Source organism: Lutra lutra, chromosome 14 (assembly GCF_902655055.1).
Source record: "Lutra lutra chromosome 14, mLutLut1.2, whole genome shotgun sequence".
NCBI classification, from domain to species: domain Eukaryota; kingdom Metazoa; phylum Chordata; class Mammalia; order Carnivora; family Mustelidae; genus Lutra; species Lutra lutra.
In genome coordinates, this window is record NC_062291.1 from 34,931,811 (window position 1) to 34,948,656 (window position 16,846).

Below are 16,846 nucleotides of genomic sequence, written 5' to 3' on the forward strand. Positions count from 1 at the left end.
CCCAGGCGCCCCTCATCAAATAGTTTCAAAGAATTTAATTATGGTATACTGAAATAGTGCTAATTTCTAAAAAATGATCTTTTTAAAATGTATCCAGTGGAATCGAACTACCACAATGATTTGATGGCCACTATGATCCACTTGAACAAAAATACGTGAATGAAGTTTTTTTAGTACTTGGGCAATTTCATATCATTCTTTTTCTTCCCCCCTTGAACTGCATTTTCATTCCATTCTTAGAATAGTGGCTCTCAACATGAGTGGAGAGGTGAAGTCTCTGGGGGTGGTGGTGGGAATTTTGCCTACGAGGGAACATTTGGCAATGTCTGAAGACAGTTTTGATGGTCGCAACTGGGATGAAGGGCGTTACTGTCATCTACTGGGCGCCAGCGATGCTGCTAAACGTCATACAAAGCTATGACAACCCCCAACAACAAAGAATTATCTGATCCAAAATGTCAATAGTGCTGGGGTTGAGAAGCCCTGTCCTACAGAAATATATTCTACGCCTAAAAGTCTTTTATTACATTATACTTGTCTACAACAAAAATACTTTTGTAAATTGGTAAAAATATAAATTCCTCTAACATAAAGATCTAATTGTTAAAAATAATGTCTTCTGGAATGAATTATTACAATTATCATTAGCACACATTAGTCTAAATAATGTGATTAAACTATCATTACCCAACATAAAAAGGGAAAAGGTATTAAGAGGTTTCTGATGAAATGGAAGGAGCTTTATTTTGTTATTTTCAATACCCTCATTTTTAGGAGAGCTAAGAAATCTCCATTACATAAATAAGTAGATGGAACAGGAGTTCTGTTGAAATAATGTCACTTACTCTGTGGGCTTCTAAGTTATATACATGAATTACACAGTAATCTGTTAAAAATTATTTCAGTGATCAGTTAATAACTTAAGTACATTCTCTCTAAACATTGTTAAAAGCAAAGAATGTGAAACTAATTGGCTTAAAAAGTATTTGTAATGGAATCCTTCAAGGCATGCACTTTCTAAATACCTACAGCTATTCTGGTGACCCAGAGATTTTTAAACATTTGCTTTACCGTAGAAGCCAAATTAGGCCTTGTTTCTATGAAGGTTCTTTGGGAACTTCTCTTACTTCAATATGGGAACACAACTTCACTTTTCAGGTGGGGTCTGGGGAGTCTCAGCAGGAATTTTGAAATCTAGTAAGTTACTTCTGGAAAATATCTGTTAACTGCCGCGTAACCGTGTCTGTTTTTTAGTCTATAATGAAAATTCAGGCATGGTTGTCATGCCTAAAGTCTAGGTCTTAGAAACCACACCAGGGTTTTATGAAAATTAGATTCTCAAGAAAGAAAATGGTTCAAATAGGACTAAAATTCTCTCCATTACTCCCTTACCTCTTAGATACTCTGTACTGTGCTGTGGTCAATTTTCCAGTCTCAGGGTCATGTACTGTAGCTCGGCTCAGCTACAAAAAAAGAGAAAGGACAAGGACTTACTCACGTAGCAGGCAATTTTGGGCTTTTGTTTGTTTTGTTTTGCCAAGCCACAGGTGATTGGAAGAGTTCAGATTGGTCTGGATGGTAGGTAATGGTTTCAAATCAGCAAAAACATTTAGACAGGTGGCAATAAGAAAAGCCACTTCCAAATTAAGAGAAAATGGGTTGACATATTTTTGTTGTAGATTTATTGTCCTTTCACTTTTTTTAAAAAAATCAGTTGAAGCTGTATGTAAATAATTTATAGCACTGGGTTTCACAGGAGCTTTCTCAGATCTAGAAGTTTAATGTCCTTTAAGTACTTGACAAAAGAATAGTTAATAGTCGCTTTACTTTTTAAAACTCTCAGAGATAAAATTTCTAAGTCTCTTTGGTGAAGTAAAAGGCAAATAAGTTCTTGAGTAATAGTAGTTGGAAGACTGAGATCAGAAGCATAACTCTGTGCTTTCCATTGCCAACTTTCTAGTCAGCAAGTTTTTTAAAATAAGTCCAACAGGAGGAATACAGATTACTCCAAATGACAATGGTATTTCACAAGATGAATGAACAAATGCCAATATGAATCACTATAAAGAATGATGTGAATTCACTGCAGCATTTATGACTGTGAGAGAACTATATAAACAAAGACTACTTCCAGATTAATCCAAGCTGCTGTTTTTTCTTTTCCTTTTTCTTTTTTTTCCCCCTCCTTTTGGCAAGAAAAAGGAAAAAGAAAATAAGTATCAAGCCATTTCCTGGAGATTTGATTCCTGACCTGAAGAGAAATGCAAAGCATATTAATTCCCTAAAAACAACAGACCAATTAAAGATTTAAAAAAAGAACTTCTAGTTAAAGGGAAAGACCTGTGAAACACAAAGCAGTTTATCCATGCGTATACAAATAGGCGGTGACTTGAGCTGGAGACTGAAAATGACCTACTTCCCTTAAATAAAAATTCCTGTAGGATGTACAAAACACTCATTAGAGGGCAAAATATGCAACATACACATCTCTTACCTTTTGCTAATTCTGTAATGTACCGTCTCCAAGTCTCCTGTTATTGGGTTTGAAATGGTGGCTCGCCTCAGCTGTGAAGCCAACCATCAAAATAGTTGCATTACAAAACAAAACAAAAATTGAATCACATTTATCCAGTCAGAATTCTGGGATTTTTACAAAGGAGGATGAAAAGAGAAAATAATTCCACAGACTTCCAGTCACCTTGTGTTGAGCCTTGAGAGACAGTTAGTGTCTTAGCTTTTCGGGTTTTTTTTGTTTTTTTAAATTTTGTTTTTGCTTTGCTTGAATGGAGGGTACACAAACAAAAGAGATTAGAAATTAAATTTCTTTCATTGGTTGGAAGATGGGACTGTGAGGAAAGAAATTTCTAAAATTTGAAGTCTACAGTTATAAGAATGGCTATTTGTAGTTAATGATCCATTTCCAACTTTTGATTTTAATTTTTTTAGTGATGGAACTGTTTATAAAGGTTAATGTTGTCCAAAATTTGTTTCAAGGTCCATCTTTTCTTCCTTCAACATATCTGTTCATGTATTTCACATATTCAGTGAAATAATCTTGGACTTAGCAGAGGCAGATGAACTCACAAATGTACAAAAACAGTAGGAAAGAGTGGACAGTGAAGATGATGACTTCAAACAAAAAAAAAAAAAAAAAAAAAAAAGGTGATCCTGAGATTAACAAGAGTATATAATTTTTACTGGCATTGAGTTTTTTGGTTAAAATAATCCAAATAAGGCATCCCTTTGAAGACTGAGGCCTCTGAATCCAGAGATGTAAGACTTGCCCTCTATAACTGAAATGAATTCTTAAAAAATATTCTACCAAGGTATTTTGTTTTACTGGGTTTACTGACCACAAAGAATGGATTAAAACAGAAACTGAAAAGATACTGACAGAATATGATGTGATATAAGTAGTGCTCTGTTTGAAAGATTTACAAGAAGTCCCTTGGACAGTATCTATACATATTATACCAGTCTTTTTCACTTAAAATGTAATCTTTGGTTAAAAAAAAAAAGTACCAATTTGGAATAGTAAAACTTAATAGCAACAAAAATTCTGACCTTAAGTTTACTTTGAGTACAGATACCCAGATAATTAAATTTTTGTAATAAGGATCAGCAAACTACGGCCCATGTGCCAAATTCAGAAACTGCTGCCAGTTTTTGGAAATAAAGTTTTACTGAAATATAGCCACACTCATTTATATATTTTCTATGGCTGTTTTCACACTACGACATAGACTTTAGTTGTGATAGATGGTATGGCCAGCAAAGCATAAAATATATTTACTATTTGCACCTTTACAGAAAAAATTTGTCAACTCCTATATAATGAGAGCATAGATGTGCCTAATGTTTATTTAACAATCTCTTTACAAAAGTGACAGCAGTCTGTATTACTAACAATGAGATCAAATAGGTTTTAAGAACAAGTTAATGGGGAAAAAAGGCAAGAGCATAAAGGGTAGTCTTTCTCAAATTCTCATAAAAGAAGAACTTCTATGCTAAACACTAAGTTTATGGGATTGCATTTACATTAAATTGATATCCTTAATGAATCACTAAATTCTACCTTTGAAACTAATAATACACTATACGTTGTTGAATTTAAATAAAAAAATTTTTTTAAAAATTGTTTTCCTTAAGAAAAATGATAGGAGTTAAATTCAGAAAACTATGGTGTCCTCATTTCAAATTAGCATGATGCTTGTACAATTGTATCTTTCCAAGAATACTGTGCCCAAAGGGAAATAAAAATACTTCAAGTATTCTTTCAGATAAAAATAAAGAAGATAAAAGAAAGTTGGTCTTTGATTAGCCTATGAGACTAAAGTGTTTGAAAATACATACAAAACTTTTCCAGGAAGATGCTGAAACATCTGTGAATAAAAATCAGTGTGAATAAAAATTTCCTAATTAAGTGCTTAAAACCCAGCTGCAGGGTATGTTATCTGTGTTAATAACAAACTGAGGAAAAACTAGTATAAATAGAGTTTATTTACAACTCTACTATGTTGTGACAACATATCTAAAACTATCTGTGGTGTTAATGCCATATTAATTATCATTTTTATAATCTCGCAAACGCAAAACTGATACACAGGTAGAGTAAACCGAGGAAAAAAAGAGAAAAAAATTATTTACCCTTGGTTTTGCTAGATCTTTGACAATTTCAATTTCTGCATCAGAAATAATATCATGGAAGCGAATAATACGGGGCTTGTCCCACTCATCCTCCTGTTTAGCTGGAGCCAGAATGAATTTAGGATTCCGGTTTCCATCATGATAACGGCAAAAGAGTTTTTTCTGTCTCCGAGGAGTCTAAACATAAAGTTAAGAAAACGATAAAACATATTAGAGTAAGAATAGTTTTAATGCTTGCTCCTATGCAAAAAAGAAACAATAATCATGCATGTGGATACATAGAGCATTGATGGAAGAACATATAAAACACAGTACTTTGCAAGTATTTTGCATCAAATAGGACATCAAGATTTTTAAAGTTTTGGGGCACCTGGGTGGCTTAGTGGGTTAAAGCCTTTGCCTTTGGCTCAGGTCCTCATCTCAGGGTCCTGGGATCAAGCTCCGCATAGGGCTCTCTGCTTATCGGGGAGCCTGCTTCCTCCTCTCTCTCTGCCTGCCTCTCTGCCTATTTGTGATCTCTCTGTCAAGTAAATAACTAAATTAAATCTTTAAAAAAGGCGCCCCCTTTTTTAAGTTTTATTAATGATTTTCTGGGAGAGAATGCTAGGCCCTGAATAAGAAAAAAGGGTCTCACTTTTAACCCGTGTCTCATCAAAATAAAGTTCAGGTGTCTAAATATGAATAAAATAATGAAATATTTTATGAAAATATGAAAGGAATGACCTGCACTGCTCCAAACTTCCCAAAGTAACTAAGAAGCACCCAGAAAAAAAGTTTTTTTTTTTTTAAAGATTTTATTTATTTATTTGACAGAGAGAGATCACAAGCAGGCAGAGAGGCAGGTAGAGAGAGAGGAGGAAGCAGGCTCCCTGCCGAGCAGAGAGCCCGATGCGGGCCTCGATCCCAGGACCCTGAGATCATGACCTGAGCCGAAGGCAGCGGCTTAACCCACTGAGCCACCCAGGCGCCCCAGAAAAAAAGTTCTTAAAAGGAAAAACAAAACAAAACCTCACCAGGTTTTCCTAAATACCTCCCTGTTAATGCTTGAAGCATAAATAAATTTAGTTAGTTTTAAAAAACAAAGATGAAAATGAGTAATTCTGAAAAAGAGAAAATAACTTATTAAGGAAGGCAGGTGCTTTTATTGATGAGTATTAAAAATAGAGTTGAGACACCTGGGTGGCTCAGTAGGTTAAGCCTCTGCCTTTGGCTCAGGTCATGATCTCGGGGCTCTCTGCTCAACTGGAACCTGCTTCCCCCCACCCGCCTGCCTCTCTATCTACTTGTATTCTCTCTCTCTGTCAAATAAATAAAATCTTAAAAAAAAAAAAAAAGTCATTGACAAAACAAATAAATGTTCCTTTCAATGTATATTAACTAAATTATCTACTGTTGATTCTTCTCTTGATTAAACAAGTATATCATATATGAAGTAAAAATAATACTAGTTTCAGGTTTTTTTGAAGATTTTATTTGTTTATTTGACAGTAAGAGAGCACAAGCAGGAGGAGCACCAGAGGGAGAAGGAGAAGCAGGCTCCATTCCAATATCCTGGGATCATGACCTGAGCCCAAGGCAGATGCTTAACCGACTGAAACACCCAGGTGCCCCTACTCTGTTTTAATTATTAGCTAACCTACTAAGACAAATAATGATGCATGCTTATTCTCCATGTACTTTATTTACCTAGAGTCAAATCTAAAGGTTTATTTATTCTAAGTCTTTGATACAATGATGAAGTGAATTTATTCTGAGAATGAAGATGATCCTTGTTTTTGGGCAGAGTTGATGGGTGTGTCACATCAACAAATTGGTAAATTAAGCCGACTTCTGTTTCATACCTATGGTTCTATTCTGATCTCTTCTTCAAGAGTTATTAAAGGTGGGGCACCTGGGTGGCTCAGTGAGTTAAAGCCTCTGCCTTTGGCTCAGGTCATGATCCCAGGGTCCTGGGATGGAGCCCCACATCAATCTCTCTGCTCAGCGGGGAGCCTGCTTCCCCGTCTCTCTCTCCCTGCCTCTCTGCCTACTTGTGATCTCTGTCTGTCAAAGAAATAAATAAAATCTTTAAAAAAAAAAGTTATTAAAGTTAATAAAGTATCTGCTTACTACTGGAAATTTGAACACTAACCAGATGTATGGTATTATGGAAATACGGTGCTCTTTTTTTTTAGGTGTGACAATGGTTTCTCGGTTATTTTTTGAGTCTTTATCTTCAATAGATATGTAATAAAGTATTTAGGTGTGAACTTAAAAAAAAAAGTTTCGTGAATCTATTATAGAGTTTTATTATCCTTGTATTTATTCATTAGCACTCAAAGCAAAAGTAAGCATGTTCTTCCATGAGTCCATAAGCTTAGTTCTCAAGTGTCAACATAGATATGATCTATGCATTTGCTGTTAGAGATTAAGTTGTCAATGATAAGTCCTCAAATATCAAGAAGTCACCAATACCGAAAGGTACAGCCCAGCCTGAGTTTATGAGTAGCAGAGAAAAACGTGAAACACTATTCAAATGTTTATATTTAAAAGTACTTCCGGGGCACCTGGGTGGCTCAGTGGGTTAAGGCCTCTACCTTCGGCCCGGGTTGTGATCCCAGGGTCCTGGGATGGGGCCCCGCATCAGGCTCTCTGCTCAGGGGGGAGCCTGCTTCCCTTCCTCTCTCTCTGCCTGCCTCTCTGCCTACTTGTGATCTCTGTCTGTTAATTAAAAAAAAAAAAACTAAAAAAAAAAAGTACTTCAAAAATTCACTAATTCCTTCTATATATGCCTGCATTCAACTGAAAACTAGTACCACATGATATACCTTAAAAAAGGGTTCCATGCATGATCAGTTAATGTTGGGAAGCAATGTATAACATATCCGTAATGTACGTTATCATAAAAAGGCTCTGAAAAGCCCTGAAGGTGAACAAAAACCTAAGTTCCCAGACTTGGAACTTTTTTGTTTATGGCCTTTTATTTATTAACACCCTGAAGCACTAGTACTCTTGAGTTATAAATACATAAATATAGATATACAATAAATAAAGGGATATTTATAGACACATTTGAGTATTTAAAAAAATAAATGTTAAAGTCAAAATCTGCTGAAACTCTTTCTGCATTTTAAGTATTTTTAAAATAGATTAGCACATTTCACTAAGCAATCCTGTTAAGGTCAAATAGCAAAACCACAAAACATTATTGCATAGAGGAGTTCTTTGTTTTATAGGACAGGTTAAGATGGTGTATTATTTCTGCTTAAGACTGCAGAAGTGTTGGGGTGCCTGGGTGGCTCAGTGGGTTAAAGCCGCTGCCTTCGGCTCAGGTCATGATCCCAGGGTCCTGGGATGGAGCCCCACATCAGGCTCTCTGCTCAGCAGGGCGCCTGCTTCCCTTCCTCTCTCTCTGCCTGCCTCTCTGCCTACTTGTGATCTGTCTGTCAAATAAATAAATAAAATCTTAAAATAAATAAATAAAAAGACTGCAGAAGTATCTTTTCCATTAAAATATAAGAAAAAAACCTTATCATGTCCCTTAAATTATCTGATCCTCCATCTTATAAAAATAAGCTTCTTTTGTACTATGCAAAGAATTATATCACCAAAAATAAATAAAATAGCATAAGGATTCAAAAGCTTTATCCTAAAGCTATTTTACTAATAGTTGGAGCACATTAAGTGTGACACCCACAATAAACATACTGCAATACTTTAAGTAGTTAATTCTAATATTTATCACATAGGCTTAAGTAAAAAAGAACTCTGATTCTCTCTAGAACTATGTACAAACCCACACACATTCACACATACACACAATTAGCTTTTCCACTTTACCATTTTGATACCCTCCCCACGGCACAGCATTTCGTACTTCTGTCTCTCTGGCAGATAATCCACAGCAGCCCCTTTTTTCTTCGGTGTGGTTTTCTGATCAGATTGGTCATCTGAAGCAGATTTATTGACATCTTTTTCTTTAGCCATTATATATTCAAAGTATTTTAAGTTACCATTAGCTCTCTGGTGTTCAGGATCTATTGGGTAAGGAAGAAAGCATGACCATGGTTAAGTTTACAGTCTTTCAAGCATCAGAATATAGTAATATAAAAATAGAGGACCATATAATTTACCTTCCAAACCAGGATACTTGTGAGAGTGAAAGGAGGCACTAATAAAAATTATTATACCAGGGGTGTCTGGGCGGCTCAGTCAGTTAAGTAACCAACACTTAGTTTCAGGTCAGGTTTGATCTGGGCTGTGGAATGAGCCCTGCTTCCAGCTCCACACTCAGCACAAAGCCTGCTTGAGATTCTTTCTATTGTCATCCCTACCCTGCTCGCACATGCGCTCTCTCAAATAGCTAAATAAAAATCTTTTTTAAAAAATTATTGTACCAAAACAATAGGTAAAAACCAGTACTGCCCCAAGTAAATCACACACAGTCACCCTATATAAAAAGAGTTCTAGAGAAGGAATCAGCCATTTATTTCAAAGTATCAAATATTCTAGAACTTATTAATCAGCCAAATGAATTATGATCAATTTGATGCCAAATGAATTCTAAAATAGTACTCATTCTCTTTATTTTAAGCAATGGAAAAGATTTTTCTGAGACTGAAATGTAATCATGGGGAAGAGAGTGTATACAGTTCAAAAGCAACATTCACCTCAGATACATCATAAATGCAGAACAGAGCCTACTTCTGAGGGCTAAGAGAATTTCAGTTCCAAAATTCTAAGTGAGATGGAAAAAAGAGAAATTGAAGTTATAATTTTCAAATAGGCCAGAATCCACTAACTGCCTCTGAATTGCTAGTCATCATTTTAAGCTATCTTTTAGTAGGGGAAAAGAGAACTATCCACCCATCCCAGAGGGGGGGTAAAAAAAAAAATCCAAACCAACACACACACATACACACAGAGAACAATACACAGAAACTTCACTTGTGATATTAACAGAAGTGTTTAGGATATCCAGCCTTAGATTTGTAAAATACTTGTCTTTAAGAAACTACTCAAAATGTATGCTATAATATACAATATGATCTTAATTTTGTAAGAGATAAAGAAAAGTGAGTATATGCAGGAAAGGGAATATATACTATAAGGAAACAAAATTTGTGGGTATCTTCCAGTGATTGACTTATGGAACTCTTCCATATCTTTTCTATTTTTAAAAATTTCCTATTATGACTCTTTAAGTCAGGAAGGAAAAAATCACTACAAAACACTGAAAAAAGAGTATTTGAACTAATATCTTAATTTATTAATTCACTCAACCAAGAAATAACCTGTCAGAAGTTCATTTTCAGATGATGATGACCAATCTTTTTAAACAATTGGCCTCTTCTAACATACACATATTAACCTATTCAGAAAAATATTAATTAGTAAAAAGTTTTAAAGCTTCATTTTAAACCAAAGGCCACCTGAACTTATTAGCATTCAACTCTACCCCCAGAGATTCTGATTTAGTAGGTCTGGGGTGGAGATCAAGGAATTTTTCATTTCTAATATGCATCCAAGTAATTCTGATGCACGTGGTCTCTGGATCATACTTAAGAGAAACAAGTTCAAAATACTAGTGATCAACTCCTCATAGGATACCGCATTATCTAACATTTGAATATGACAAATATATTTTCAGTCTATTTACTTCAAATCACTATTTTTACATATGAAATGCAATTAAAAAAGGGTCTTCAAAGGAAACTGGTTAATATTTAATATGACAACATGGTAAGTAAGCATTTTTGACTGAGCTAGTTAGGTCAGGTATAATTTTGAAGTTCCTAAAGAGTATACCACAGAGAAACACAGCCACTGTGTTAGCTAAGAAAAATGAGTTGCCATTTATTTACTAGATAAATGGAGGCTAAAATTTGTCTAACAGATAGACTCTTGACTTAAACAAATAAAAGGTACCCAAGTGGATATTACTCAGTCATAAAAAAGAATGAAAACTCTGCAATGACATGTATGGAGCTAGAGAGTATAATGCTAAGTGAAGTTAAGTCAGAGAAAGACAAATACCGTATGATTCCCTCACATGTGGAATTTAAGAAACAAAACAGATGAACATAAGGGGAGAAAAAAGAGGCAAAACAAGAAGCAGACTCTTAACTACAGAGAACAAACTGACGGTTGCAGAAGGGGAGATGATGGAGGATGGGTCAGATAGGTGATAGGTATTGAGGAGGGCACTTGTGGTGAGCACCAGGTGTTGTGTGTAAGTGATGAATCACTAAATTCTACACCTGAAACTAATATTGCACTGTGTGCTAACTGGAATTTAAATAAAGACTTGAAAAAGAAAAAAAAGTACCAAAGTTATATGACAAATTATGTATCAGAATTATATATATTCATTACATATATAAGACAACATAGTCATATATCAGAATTAAATATATATCTTGTCATATAGCTTGACACTTATATATAATGATTATCATATGCAACTTATATATAAGTTTAGGCCAAATTAACATACCTAGTTCAAGAAGCTTCTTTGTGAGCAAAAGTGCCTTATCTAGGTCTCCTTGCTGGTATACTGCATAGCTCAAATAATCTAGAACAGAGACTTTATCAATGGTAGAAACCTCGCCTTCATCCAGCTGCCTCAGTGCTTGTTCCATCCACAGTTCTGTATGGTAATAATCAGCTTCTGTATAGGCCACTTTGCCCAACTCAAAACAGTCTTCAACTGTTAGAAAAGATTTGTGTTTTACTCCTAAGGAAAGAAAATAAAGAGAACTTTAAAAATATTTATTTAGGACTATACAGCTTTCGAAGTGCTATCTCACTTTCGTTTGAACTTTGTAACAATTTTCTGAGGTAGGAAAAATAAGAATCATCCTAAATTTATGAACAAAGGAACAATCTACAAGGTAATGAAACATGGTAAGAATCACACTTATAGGGGTGGTAGACCTAGAAAACCCAAGACTTCAATTATCAGCCATCATGCCAAAATGAAACATCAATTAAGTTGAAGCATGCAATTTTCTAGCACAGCAGGAATCACCATAGGACAAATATCTTACTCCTAACCAATAATCTGGACAAAAAAATGAATGGACAGGAAGAAAGATGGACCTGTAAATTGGTTCCTTCTCTTTTCCCTTCCCTCCAACAGCATTAATAATATGTAATTTACATACCATAAAGTTCACTCATTCAAACAACACAATAGTTTTTAGTATATTCAGAGTAGTGCAACCAACATCGCAATCTAATTTTAGAACACTTTCATCACCCAAAAAGAAACCCTGTAACCATTAACAGTCACTACCCATTATCTCCCCCTTTGTCCCAGCCCTAGACAACCACTTATCTACTTTTTGTATCTATAGATTTGCCTATTTTGGTTATTTCATATAAGTGGAATCATTTAACATAGGGTCTTTTGCGACTGCTTTTCAATTCAACATGTTTTCAAGGTTCATTCATGGTGTAGCATCTTTTTTATTGCCAAATAATAGTCCACTGTATGGAGAGACTGTATTTTGATGGACACTCAAGCTGTTTCTAGTTTTTTGGTTTTTGTGAATAATGCTACTATGTATATTCATATAAAAGTTTCCGAGTGGACATTTGTTTTCATTACCCTTATAGGCAGTACTGGAATTGCTGGGTCCCATGGCAACTCTATGCTTAACACATTTTCAGGACTACCAAACTGTTCTCCAAAGTACTAATAACATTTTACAATCCCACCAGCAATGTATGAAGGTTCCAATTTCTCCACATCCTAATACTTGTTGTCCATTTGTTTTTATTATAGCCATTCTGTTGGGTATAAAGTAGTATTTCATTATGGTTTTAATTTGTATTTCTCTAATGATGATGATGAGCATCTTTTTGTGTGTTTATTGTCCATTTGTATATCATCTTTGGGAAAATGTCTACTCAAATCCTTTGCCCATTTAAAAATTTGATTCTTAGGGGGCGCCTGAGTGGCTCAGTGGGTTGGGCCTCTGCTTTCGGCTCAGATCATGATCTTAAGGTCCTGGGATCGAGCCCCGCATCCGGCTCTCTGCTCAACAGGGAGCCTGCTTCCCCCTCTCTCTGCCTGCCTGTCTGCCTACTTGTGATCTCTTTCTGTCAAATAAATAAATAAAATATTAAAAATTTGAATCCTTTTATTATTTTTAGAGTTCTTTATATATTCTGGGTACAGGTCTCTGATCAGAATTATGATTTTAACATAGTCTCTCTCACTGTATGGGTTATCTTTTCACTTTCTTGATGGTATATTTTAACGTACAGAAGTTTTAATTTTGGTGAAGTCTAACTTAATTAATCCTTAATTAGTTATGCTTTTGGTGTTGGTATGTCAACTAGTTTGTGAAGTAAAACTTCTGTCTTAAGAAAAGGAGATAGGGGCACCTGGGGAGCTCAGTCAGTAGAGCATGCAATTATTGATCTCAGGGTCAGGAATTCAAACCCCATGTTGGGTGTGGAGCCTACTTTTTAAAAAAACTAGTTAAAAGATATTTCACAGTTCACATGAAATAAAACAAAAAATTTTAAAAGTGGGAAAGAGCCTAACTGTTAAAGAAATATGAAATTACAACAACCTTGAAGAAAAATATTTTTAAACAGTCTACATTTACTGAAGCCTTACTATGTGCCAGGCATTTGTCACTCTTTTTTTTTTTTTTTTTTTTTGGGCATTTGTCACTCATTTAACTCTCAAAGAAATCCAGATGAAGAGCTAAGATAGAGGTTAACTACTGTGCACAAGGTCACACAGCAAAGAGCCAGAATTGCAATCTGCACACTATGACTCCAGAAGTTTGTGTCATATTATACCATAAAATGGCAAAATTTAATAGGGGAGGGAGGCATAAACTGGTAACTTTACTCTTAAGACATCCCACAATATAAAACTAGAGTAATAATTTCATGCCTATGAATTAATACTATTTTCCAATTATTTTCTTGAGTTTAGTACTAGGGATTGGGGAAGAAACACCTTGTATAAACAATTTTTGTAGCTGAACCAACTACTATAGCTAAAAACTATAATAAACTAAAAGCAAGGAAAGGTATAGGCCAATATATCAACATAATGGAACAGCATTTTTCACTAAGAAAGATAATTTTTTTAAAGATTTTATTTATTTATATGACAGAGATCACAAGTAGGCAGAGAGGCAGGCAGAGAGAGAGAGGAGGAAGCAGGCTCCCTGCTGAGCAGAGAGCCTGATGCGGGGCTCGATCCCAGGACCCTGAGATCATGACCTGAGCCGAAGGCAGAGGCCTTAACCCACTGAGCCACCCAGGCACCCCAAGAAAGATAATTTTTTAAAGATTTTTAATTATTTATTTGAGAGAGAGCACGAGTGAAGGGGAGGAGCAGAGGGAGAGGAGAAGCAGACACCCCACTGAGAAGGAAACCCTATGACAACATGGGGCTCAATCCCAGGACCCTGAGATCACTACCTGAGCCAAAGGCAGACGCTTAACAAACTGAGCCACCCAGACGACTAAGAAAGATAATTTCAAATGCCATACAGGAAAGCCAGAAAGCTCTAGACAGAAATATGTCAAAATGTTAAATTGAAAGCAAAAGCAACATTTATACTTGGCCAAATGCACCCTTAGCTCAAGTTTTGCAACATTCCCATAAAGAATATGAAGAAGTATACACAATCCAAAATTATAAAAGACAAGATGAAAAGAGCCACTATGAGTAAAAGCAGCAAAACTATTTTAAAACAGTATTAGACATCCCCAAGTTCTTCAGATACTGGTGTTGTGAGATTAAGAATACAAAATAACTATGATTAAAATGTTTAAAGAAATAAAAAATAGAAAATAAAAACATAAAAGACACCCTAAAAAAAAAAGACCAGGGAGATAGGAGTGGGAGAAAAAAAAAACAGAACTTCCTGAAGTGATAAAACAAAATCAATGAAATAAAATTTACTGGCCAGGTTAAATTGCAAGTTAGACACACACACAAAAAAAGAGGGAATAATAAACCTAAAGAGAGAGCTGAATAAATTACCATGGGACAAACCACCCAGGAGGTAGCAGAGGAGAGATAAAAATGAAAGTGCTGGGCGCCTGGGTGGCTCAGTTGGTTAAGCGACTGCCTTCGGTTCAGGTCATGATCCTGGAGTCCCAGGATCGCGTCGCGCATTGGGCTCCCAGCTCCATGGGGAGTCCGCTTCTCCCTCTGACCTTCTCCCTTCTCATGCTCTTTCACTCTCTCTCAAATAAATAAATAAAATCTTTAAAAAAAAGAAAGAAGGAAAGAAAGAAAGAAAGGAAGGAAGAAAGAAAGAAAGAAAGTGCTAGGGGCGCCTGGGTGGCTCAGCGGGTTAAAGCCTCTGCTTTTGGCTCAGGTCATGATCCTGGAGTTCTGGGATCGAGCCCCGCATCGGCTCTCTGTTCAGCGGGGAGCCTGCTTCCTCCTCTCTCTCTGCCTGCCTCTCTGCCTACCTGTGACCTCTGTCAAATAAATAAATAAAATCTTAAAAAAAAAATGAAAGTGCTAGTTAAAAGGAAGAAAAATAAGGTCTAGTATGTCTAGTTGGAGTCCCATCAGATGACAACAGAGAGAATATAGGAGAGGCACTAAAGAAATAATAGTGAAAGTAGACAATTTTCCAGAATTAAAGCACATAAAACTTGAGTCAGGAAACACAAAGAATCCAAAGCCAACATATATATGTAATATATATATATGTAAAGGCTTCTTAAGGATGTGTTTCAAAGATGAGGAAAACATCTTTTTAAAGATGTATTTATCTGAGAGAGAGAGAGTGTTAAGGGACAGGGGGAGAGACCATCTTAGACTCCACACTGAGCATAGAGCCCTATGTGGGGCTGGATCTCAGGACCAAGAGTCAGACACACCACCAACCGTGACAACAAAGCACCCCTAAAAGATGAGGAAAATCATTCTACAAGGGAAGTCTGAGGTACAAGAAAGAATGATAAAGAAAAATTGGTATACAGGGGCGCCTGGGTGGCTCACTGGGTTGAGTCTCTGCCTTCAGCTCAGGTCATGATCTCAGGGTCCTGGGATCAAGCCCCTCATCAGGCTCTCTGCTCAGAGGGGAGGCTGCTTCCCCCCCTCTCTCTGTCTGCCTACTTGTGATCTGTCAAATAAATAAAATCTTAAAAAAAAACAAAAGAAAAAAAAAGGAAATTGGTATACATATTTGTCAATCTAAACAAAAGTGAACTGCGACGCCTAGATGGCTCAGTCAGCTGAGCATCTGACTCTTGATTTTGGCTCAGGTCATGATCTCGGGGTACTGGGATCCAGCCCTGTGTTGGGCTTCACACTCAATGGGGAGTCTGCTTGGGGATTCTCTCTCTCCCTATCCCCCTGCTCTCACGTGTGTACTCTCTCTCTAAAATAAAAATAAATCATTTACAAAAATAAAGTGAACTATCAGGTTGGCAGAAATCTCAGTCTGGCAACATTTTTTTGGTCACGCGGCGAGGAAATAGGCACACTCACATATTATTGGTAGAAATGCAAAATGAGGGGCACCGGGGTGCTCAGTCTTTGAGCATCTGCCTTCGGCTCACGGCACGATCCCAGGGTCCTGGAATCTAGCCCCTAATTGGGCTCCCTGTTCAGCGGGAGGCCTGCTTCTCCCTCTCTCACTATCTGCTTATGTTCCCACTCTGTGTCTCTGTCAAATAAATAAATAAAATCTTGGAAAAAAAAAAAGAAATGCAAAATGATACAACCATTATGGAGGGAAACTGGGACACTATTAGCAAAACTACCTATGCATTTATTCTTTGACTCAGTGGCATCACTTCAAAAAAAAAAATATTCCAAAGATCACTTAGCAAAAACCAAAAATATATGTACAAGGATACTGGCAGCATTATTTTTATAATAGCCAAAGACAAGAAATAAACAAATGATCATCCTAGAGGCCTGATTATATAAACTACAGTACCTCCGCAAAAATAGATTAAAATGTAGACGTAAAGAGAAATGAAGATTTCTATATATGATATGAATTGATATCTAGGGTATATCAATAAATTAAAACACCATGGTACACAAAGTATTTTACCATACTTTCTGTGTTTATGTTGAGAAGGAACAGAAATATGTACACATTTGCTTTTATTTTCAAAAATAAACAGTAGAAAGAGAAAAACTATTAGGAAAAGCCTATATGTAACTACAGGTTACATATAGTTACCCCCCAACACCTACTCAGTCTCTCTC

At 36.0% G+C, this 16,846-nt stretch overlaps 1 protein-coding gene across 2 annotated transcripts in view; it reads right to left on the reverse strand.

The window, feature by feature from the left end:
• P4HA1 (prolyl 4-hydroxylase subunit alpha 1) overlaps positions 1–16,846 on the reverse strand; it is an 83,219-nt gene that overhangs the window by 36,608 nt on the left and 29,765 nt on the right. Inside the window, exons 6-9 of one of the 2 annotated variants that reach the window (XM_047702194.1) lie at positions 11,123–11,362; positions 8,467–8,663; positions 4,648–4,824; positions 1,393–1,463 (exon numbers count right to left, since the gene is read on the reverse strand). In XM_047702194.1, the coding sequence (XP_047558150.1) occupies positions 1,393–1,463; positions 4,648–4,824; positions 8,467–8,663; positions 11,123–11,362 (685 nt within the window). Of the gene's footprint in view, positions 1–1,392; positions 1,464–2,494; positions 2,566–4,647; positions 4,825–8,466; positions 8,664–11,122; positions 11,363–16,846 lie in introns of both variants that reach the window. The other variant, XM_047702195.1, reaches the window with a different exon arrangement.